Genomic DNA, 9,518 nt, shown 5'->3' on the forward strand with positions numbered 1-9,518 from the left:
TATGAATAAATGTTCCAATTCCCTGAAAATAAAAAGTGTAAAAAATCATACCTGATCCTACTAACTGCCCATTTAATTGTCCACAGTCAGTTCATCACCTCCATTCATTCCCTTCGTTAATGGATTGGTGACCTGCTAATCTATGTCAGGATTGTGTTGTAGCCCTAATGCATGATCATTTTCTGTTTTGCATGTATCCTTGTGGAAGAGATGTCATTATAGTCTTAATGTGGCTTATAGTATTATCATGGAGCTAGCAGTGCAGCTTTCCCTAATAACTACATCATTTCTATTGTAAATTGTATTACAACTGTCACTACAGATAGCTCATGTTAACATTTTGAACTTTATGTTATGCTCATACTGAATGACTGTTTTGTTATCCCTACTTAGTCATATGACAGGTCCCTAAGCTAGCATCAGTGTTCTGGCCTGCTCTGTCAAGGGTAGAGTAGTTGACTGCTTGCTTGCCAAGGTTTATAGCCGATTCATTGGCAACTTATTTTCTAATGAAATTCTCTCCTCTCTCTGTCCTGAATGTCACTGCTACCATTCTTTGATTTTCCTCACTCCCATCCCATTACTTTGGTGTTGTCCCCTTCCTCCACCTGGTCCCTCCATCAGGGGCTTCCTCCCGTTTTGCCTCCTTTACCAAAGAGACCTGCACTTGAAAAAGCCAACGGTGCCACCACCATGTTCAATGCTGGCATGTTCCAGTACCAACAAGCTCTGGCCAACATGCAGTTTCAGCAGCAGGCTGCCTTCATACCATCAGGTAAGACCTAAACCATAGCAGCCCATAAATGGTGCATGTATATGATGGTAAATGCTGCATTTACAAGTATATAATGATTTTATCCAAGGCGCTTTACATAGATTGTGCATTACATTCACCCATTCACACACACACATTCATACACCGACGGCGGCGGAAACCATGCAAGGCACCAACCAGCACAGGTATCCAGAGAACTCGCCAGTTTACCAACTCGCCGCGATTTAGTGCATATTAGTTTTACTTCACCTTCATTTTAATTGCATTGAATTGAGACAGAGAGAGGATAGTTGTTTAGAGTTAAATGCTAAAAGTTTAAACACCAAAGTTCTCCGGTATTCCCAGCACATCAGGAGCAATTAGGGGTTCAGAGTCTTGCTCAAGTACACTTCGACACTAACTCTGGGGAGCCTGGGTTTGAACTGGAAACCTTGCGGTTGCCATCCAGCCACTCTACCCCTGAGCCACCGCCGCACCCATCAGCTCATGATGAGGTAGTTTGATCTTCACTGGCCAGGGTGGGATTTTGGAAGTGGCCAGTGGTTCTCAACCATTTTCATGTCAAGGATCCCCAAATTAATATGTATTTGGTCGCAGACCCCCATCAGAAACAATCTTGTGCCAGGGACTGCCAATAGTTAAAAAATATTCCAAATTGTACATGTTTGGGGGATTTGACACGGTCTGTCAAATACACAGCATAGCACAGATGACAGGGAGTAGCAGAACAGCGTGCATGCGCCTACCTATAGCCTTTAGCGTGACGCAACCATAATATGGGGCAACTATCCAATATATGAGACATCAAAAGTGTTGAATCGTGAAAGTGTTAAGTGCTTTTATGAAGGGCAGGGGTAAAGTACCTGTCCACCTCTTTATCTAGGGGTCCGTGATGGTGAAATACGAACACAATTGGCCCATGTACAGACTACGGAGGAAGGAATACATGTCGTTTACATAGACCCATAAGCTATAGTGCATACATCTGCACTGTGAAATCAACTGTACAAATTCTAACAAAACCGATATTCTCCTCCATATGTTTGAAAAAAATATGTGAGTCAATTAAATTTCATCCAAGTGTGTTACGCTGACAAAGCAACATCTCCCCAGGCTGTCCTTGACTAGCCTGGTTAATAAACCAGACCGAATCAGCCGTTGGCAAAAAAAAGTTGCCTACCAGCGGATTACGGTCTGGCGAGGCTCAGTAGCACGCCTCTTTCCTACAGCAGAGAACAGGTCGGACCAATCGGGACACGGTATGCAATATAGGCGGGCTTTGGTACAGTGACGTTCAATGCTTGAGACTTTTGACTGACAGTAGCTCTGACCAATTGCGTCAAAGAGAAAATGTTCCCCGGGAAATTAAATCCAAGTGGAGCCAGCCCAGACTGATATACCGCGACAGTGTTGTGTGATATTAGTCTGGCTTATTAGCCAGGCTAGTCCTTGACAACCTTGAATTACACTAAACCCATCTAGGGGACATAGAAATCCACCTTTCCTTTCCTGTGTGGCCAACAGCTGCGACTGTACTGTGTGTGAAAGTGCTTGGACTCCTTGGAGAACTACAAAGAAGCAATCACATTGTTGCAAATGTATTTCCTTTTTCTTATTTTCTTTTTCTTTTTTTGCAATGTTCCCAAATGACACCATAATAGCTACAAAAACGTCATTATTCGGCTGACAACATGTCGATCCTTTTGTGTATCTTCATCAGGTCATGTCAATGTAAAAAAAGAAAATACAAAATATATATACAAAAATATATTATATATAATATATATGTAATATTAAACAAAGAAACTTGATTATACTCACTTGCTGCATGTAGGGTTGCAGGTGAAAGGTTGCAGACAGTTGAAGCAAGGTCTTCCAGACAATGAACTCTCTTCCTTTTAGCAGGATATCTGGGTTGCATGGTTGGCTATTCATGTTTTGTGTTAAAAGAAGATAATGATTCACTCCAAAACCAAGCAAACTATATATACTTTGTGTGTGCGTGCGTGTGTGTGTGTGTGTGCGTGTGCGTGTGCGTGTGCGTGTGTGTGTGTGTGCGTGTGTGTGTGTGTGTGTGTGTGTGTGCTTGCGTGCCTCTCTCTCTCTCATATATACAGTATATGGTATAATGACATTCTGACGGGTATAAATAAGTAGGTTACCTTTGCACAATAACAAGCCTGCTGAGTTGACACCAGCATATTAGCATAATATGTTGCAATCAATTAATTTTAAGTTTATGAAAGTCCAGTGTGTCTTCTGTGCTCACAACAACTTTCTCCCGTATTTGTGTGACATTATGACACTTAATCTGTTGTCTTGATTTCTTCTCCCCATCTCCCTTTCAATCCAATCCCTGCTGCAATGCATGATGGGCAGGCTCAATATTCTGCATGACACCTGCAACAAGTAGGTGCCAGCATTCCTTACTTTGAAACCATTGTAGTCATTCACACTCCACCTCAACCCACTACGCGATATGAGCAGATAATCTGTTCAGTTTGCCCTAGAACCTAATCTGCACTGCATACTTTGTGCACACACACACACACACACACACACACACACACCCACACACACACACACACACACACACACACACACATCCAATATATTAGGCATTCCTTTCAAACTGTTAAAGTACAGTGGATGGATTGTGAGTTTCAGTCAAACTGATGGAATAACATTAATTGTAAATGAACCTATGCAAAGTAGATGTTGTTGTAATGCACATTCATTTGTCATGATCCTCTCTATGTATCATCCTGGTATGCTGTGCTATAATGCTGTCCTTTCTTGACACTGTATGTAATAAGTATGTGCCACCTAATGCTTGCTGCAGCTCTGAACTGTCCACAGCAGTGACAGCACTCTTGAGATATGTTACCATATTATCATCAGCATTAGTGAGGAACAATAATATTGAAAATGGGTGAAGGCATACATTAAGTGTTTACCCAGGAAGGGTAAATAAAACCACTCTTAATAAAGATTATGAATTCAATCTGGGAACCCATCAGCAAAAAAAAGAAAAAACAGTGCCCTCTTTGGAAATTGTGAGTCAACAGTTTGTCTCGAGAGACTAAATAAATCTTAATTCATGCTCCATCACACAACGGTGTCGATACTGACAACTGCTGTTTACATGTCGGAAAATAGTAATGCGCGTGTGTGTGTGTGTGTGTGTGTGTGTGTGCGCGTGCGTTTTAATTTAATTTTGAAAAAGGCATAACATGCTTGCAATGTGATATAAATTGCCTGTCAATGAATATAAATGGCAATAAAAAAGTGACAGGATCTGTACTGACACAGATATGCCTTGAGACACAAGTGTAGAGACTAGTGAATCCAAGAGAAAATGTTGTTACAGATGAGGCTGTTGGTCTGCCTGCCTGGCAGATCAAAAGTCTCTCATGCCTGAGATTTAATGGAGATAAAATAGCTCCAAGCTGCGATATGACAGGGACCCTCTCAGAGATGAAAAAGGAGAAAAAGCTGAGGTTACAAGTCGACTGTTGGGGTGAACTTCTAGTATTTGGGAGCGCTGGTAGCAGGTTGAGGTTCTCCAAGCATCTCTGAACAGGGCGGGGTCCTCGTGGAGGTAATAGTAAGAAGTTGGGTTAACTTTGTGGATTGGAGGCTCTAGTAATCGGTGGCAGTAATGAGTTGATTGAACATAACCCATGTGAAGCTGTTCACAAAGAGTTTATCTAACTTTGCTACTACCGGGAAACCATGCACATGCACATACTACATATTTGTTTTACTCTCAAGATGTAACAATAAGGTACAACCTTGAACCTTGAAGCTTCAGTATTATTAGTAGGCCTATAGTTTCAATAGAACTGAGACTGTACAAATGTCACAGACTGAGCCTTATATGGAGGTAAATCGGAGGTGGATTACGTCTGTAATTCACCTCACTATGTAAGGACGACCCCAGAGCATAGCCGTTTCATTGGTCATCCGTAGATTCCAAATAGGGGAATGTCCGCATACTCTCAGAATTATTTTATAACTGTGGATTTTACAGTGTAGAAGACATTCTCTCTGAGTTACAGACCCTTAACAGGGTCCATTTTGACTGCTATGTGGTTACCCAGACCTGACATTAATAAACAGTGGTATAAATGTAAGCTTAATTAATGCACTGCCCTGGGTTGAAATGCCTGTGTGATCTTTCCCTCCTTCAAGTACCCATGATGCATGGTGCTAATCCAGCCACTGTGTCTGCATCCGCCACATCTGCCACAAATCCCTTTGCAACAGCCAATCAGGTTTGCGCCTCCTCTGACAGTATTTATTTGTTGATCTTGATGTGCATGAAGGTCAACAATTGCACACTATTAATTGTTTTTTTAATCACTATTGTGTGTGTGTGTGTGTGTGTGTGTGTGTGTGTGTGTGTGTGTGTGTGTGTGTGTGTGTGTGTGTGTGTGTGTGTGTGTGTGTGTGTGTGTGTGTGTGTGTGTGTGTGTGCGTGTGTGTGTGTGTGTGTGTGTCCAGATTCCAATAATATCTGCAGAGCATCTGAGTCACAAGTATATGACCCAGATGTAGGACTCTCAATCAGAACAGTATGTACCCCTTCTCTTCCTCTTACACAACGCAGTAATAACACCATACTAAATCATAACAGAACAATAACAGTAATAAGTATCACTAACACTGTAATACAAGCACATTTCATACGATAGTGGGAAAACCCCAAATACAGATCAATTCTCCCAACCGGTTAAACTATTACATTTTCTGTATTCTGTGGCATTCTTCACAGATCAAATTGGAGTGTGCTGGCGTTCAGTCCAAGATGAGTGATCGTCCTTCATGCCTGTAACATCCTGAATCGAAAAGGAGAATCATATTTAAACTGGAGCGGAATTTATCTGCATGTTAAAACAGCAGGCTCAGTTTGTTGTGGTTTTGTTGTGCGTATTGTATGCACACAGTGACAACAACATACTGACAGAACTGAAGAGAAAACAATTTACATTATACTGTAGTCTGCCTCCCACTCTGTGGAGACAACGTATCTTTATTCACCAGACACACTTTGAATGTCAACATGAGGTAAATGTGTGGAGCCGTAGTCAGAAAACGACATTGGTACCTTCTTAGACCAAGAATTATTACTTTTCATCTTTTTTATTTTATTTTAATTTGGGGAGGTGGAGGGGGGGGGGGTTTGTTTGTTTGTTTGTTTTCTCTTTTTTGGGGGGGAGGGGGGCTTGTTTTTAACCTAATTTTGTTCATTTGTTTACACAAAGGTGCACCTTTTATGTAGTCTGTAGATCAAGATAAGAGAACATAGAGAAAGATAATTTCACTGAATGACATAATATGCATGCATATTGCTTTGTTGATTTTGTTCTTCTTTGTTAAATCAATAGTGGATTCAATTGGATGAGTGGTCTCAGAAGCAAAGTGACCATTGAATGTTTGTGATATGTTGTTCACAATTTGTAGCCTATCTTTCTATATTTGAAGCACACGTCTTTAATCTTGCAGGCTCCATGTCAAAGTGCCATACATCTCCAAAACACGAGTTACATTTTAGCAGTGTTAAACAGTGTTAAAATCAACAATTCCCTTTAATATATATTTTTTTGTCTTGGAGAGTATCTAGCATCCACTGTCATCGCTATGAGTCTCAATAGCACCATGATGATTAGGCTAAATTTATTTGGTCCATTTTGGCCCCAGTTTGTGTTGATTGAATAGTTTGTAGCTGTTGTTTGAACGTGGTCGTGGTGGTGTATGTTATTTTAGTAAGACAGAAAAGAACAAGATCTGTACTGACACATATGTTCTTGATACATAAGTGTAGAGACTTGTGAGACTTCTGAATCAAAGAGAAAATCTTGTTACAGGTGAGCTATGTGTAGGCTGTTGGTCTGCTTGACAGACCAAAGTCTCGAATGCCTGAGATGTAATGGAGATAAAATAGCTCCAAGCTGCAATATGACAGGAACTCTCGTGCTCAGAGATCGATCACCAAACTGCTGAGAGGTGAAAAAGAAGAAAAGGCTGAGAAGGTTACGGTCGACTGAAGATGCATTTGTGGCTTGTAAGAATTGATTTGCTTTTGTTTTGTTTTGTTTTGTTTTTTGTGGATTCAGTGCAGTGTAAATAGTCTAACATATTTAAGAGAACCTGTGTGTATGTCTACTTGAGAATTGTTTTCTGATGGTCAGCCAAAGTCTCTTTTGTGTCATTGTTCTTAGATATTGTCGGTGGAGTAGTGGGGCTATATTTAAAAAACATGTTCGGGCCACATAAGTGGGGCCAAATGGAAGTTTGGGTGTTTAGAGTAGGTCTCTAGAACAACATTTTGTTCTATTCTGGGTGTTCTTCAGTCATGCTGAATTGGTGAATAAGAATAGTTTGAAGAAAGTGGCAAGTCTATTATGATTGTATTACTCATCCAAAGCCTTAGAATACTCCATTGGGTCAGCACAAAGCAACATGCCATTTTAAACCATCCAGTTGCCTAATCCAAACCGTTACACATGGACACAGAGCACTATGTTATTGTCACTGTTATCCTTTTGTCTATTTTTCTTCTTTTCTTTCTTGTGTTTTCTTTGAAGGTGTGTTTCACGTCAATTTGTTTTGATCAATCTTTTGATATAATTAGTTCACAATTTCTTTCTTATAATGAATATAAGGTAAAAGTGTGTGTTTGTGTGTTCCTCATACAGTTTTCTGAAATTCCATGTAATGTTGATTTTAGAATGATTATGATTGTAAACTCAATATTTTCTACGTTATATGAATTGTATGCATATTGTTGATTTCTCTGGTCTTTTTGAGTTCTTTGATCAAAGATGTTTTATATGGGTATCTTACAATGAGGAAATAGTAGAAGAGAGAGGCTGTTGCCAGTGTGGCAAAAACAATTGCCAATAACCAAGTAATATTTTAATGATTGTAAGGTTTGTAACTAGTCATATATGGGGAAAAAGACTATTATAAAAATCTTGTTCTTAGATGTTTAGAGTAAAAAAGTTATTTTCTACTGTATCCATTTCAAATAGTAACTATTGTTTGAATATTTTTACTCTCCCTGGAAATTGGGCCATGTTGGAAAACAAGCTGCATATTTGGTCACTTTTTGGGGTTGTTGCTGGTGGGGTCAGGTAAATGTGGCAGGTAGAGAACGTACACTGATCTCTTACTTAGCCAACAGCAAATAAATGAGGGGGGAACCTAGAAACTGATGAAGGTTGACTTTTTTGCACTTCTGTACATAGTCAAAAAAGAGAGAATCGTGTATATTGAGATCTTATTTTGAATAAAAAAATGTCTATAACTACAAGGAATTTTGCTAGGATAACAAAAAAAAAATCTTATGAAAGGCTGGACAAAAATGCTTGCTTAAAAGGGCACCGAGTTCTCATGTCTAATTTATACCTGGTCATAAGACCATGTTGCTTGCCAAAAACATTAATTAACTTAATTTTTCGGTTGCAAATCAGTTATTCTCGGCAAGCGACACGATTGTACGGCGATGTATAAATTCGGCTTCACGCTCCTACCCCTTTCAGAAAAAAGGCAAAGTGTTGCTATTCTTTTTTGTCAGCAGCTTGTAGTTTGCCAGGTAAACTTCCGGAGGAGGTGTCCACTAACACTCCACAAAAGCGTTCATACAACTTTGATTGTATATAAATGGAAGCAACATTTGTACATTCTCAGAGTTAAATGAACACTAAGGATGTTCCTGTGTACCCTCCAGTGAAGGGCCTGGCTGGGTTCGCCTGGTTCCATAACCTGCCTAGTGACAGGTCTCTGTGTCATGGCCACACCCTCCCAGGCCCAACCAATCACATCAAGTCCTGTTTCTTTACCTTAGTCAGAGAGGATTGCATGTTAAAGGAATTACATATACCTTGAAAAAAAAGAAAAGAAATCACAACACAGTAATATTGAATAAGAAAACATGTTACACATCAAGATGTATTTACAGTATACAATATTCTATCAATGTAATGGACAAAAATTTAAAAAAAAATACAAAAACAGAATAGTGATTTATAAAATAAAAATCAAAAAAATAAAAGTCTCCTTAAGATATACTCACTGAGGTTTCACCATTTGGAGAGTTAAAATACATACAACACAAACACCCTAGCTATAAGTATGTTCTTTTTGTTTGTAAGCTGTGCTTCTAGCTGATGAAATTGGCAACCACATGAATCCCATACTGTGTCTAGCGGAGTCCCTCAAGGCTCTATACTAGTCTCTTTTCTATTTTCGCTCTACATATCTTCACTGAAAATAGCCGATCAACACAGCAACGTCCCGTTGTGAGCTTGTCGATCTTCTATTTTCTGCAAAGGTTTTCCCAGAATACAGATGCTTGGGTGGTTAATATGAATGTTATTTATCAGGCATCATTTTGGATTGAATCATCATAATCAATAATCATGGTTTGGAGAAGAACTTGTTGGGCTGGAATTCTGTCCTGATCGTCTCGTCATTTTTCATCTTCTAAAAGCACGCATGCTTACGTTTTTTGATATAATGTATACAAAAAAAAAAAAAAACATTTTCTTTGTTTCTCTGCTTGTAGTGCTAAATTGATGTATTATGTCCTCTGCTGCGGTTAATTTCTGCTTGTTTCACTGTTCCAGGCCCCTTGAAATGATATGTCATGTTTATGGTCCACTCCTCTGAACAGCAGCTGTTGTGGAAACCAGTGAATGCCACAGTCTTAAAGCCATAAAAATATAATCTCATCTGA

At 39.5% G+C, this 9,518-nt stretch overlaps 1 protein-coding gene across 5 annotated transcripts in view; it reads left to right on the forward strand.

Moving 5' to 3' along the window:
* LOC306931832 (muscleblind-like protein 1) overlaps positions 1-5,934 on the forward strand; it is an 81,637-nt gene extending 75,703 nt beyond the window's left edge. For 2 of the 5 annotated variants that reach the window (XM_079513447.1, XM_079513443.1), the window contains 5 exons: positions 625-775; positions 3,155-3,184; positions 4,970-5,052; positions 5,282-5,352; positions 5,553-5,934. In XM_079513447.1, coding sequence (XP_079369573.1) covers positions 625-775; positions 3,155-3,184; positions 4,970-5,052; positions 5,282-5,335 — 318 coding nt within the window. In that variant the 3' untranslated portion in view covers positions 5,336-5,352; positions 5,553-5,934. The remainder of the gene's footprint in view (positions 1-624; positions 776-3,154; positions 3,185-4,969; positions 5,053-5,281; positions 5,353-5,552) is intronic. The other 3 variants (XM_079513445.1, XM_079513444.1, XM_079513446.1) reach the window with 3 other exon arrangements.
* Positions 5,935-9,518: the final 3,584 nt, after the last annotated feature.

Source organism: Electrona antarctica, assembly GCF_951216825.1.
Source record: "Electrona antarctica genome assembly, chromosome: 11".
In the NCBI taxonomy this organism is placed as follows: Eukaryota; Metazoa; Chordata; class Actinopteri; order Myctophiformes; family Myctophidae; genus Electrona; species Electrona antarctica.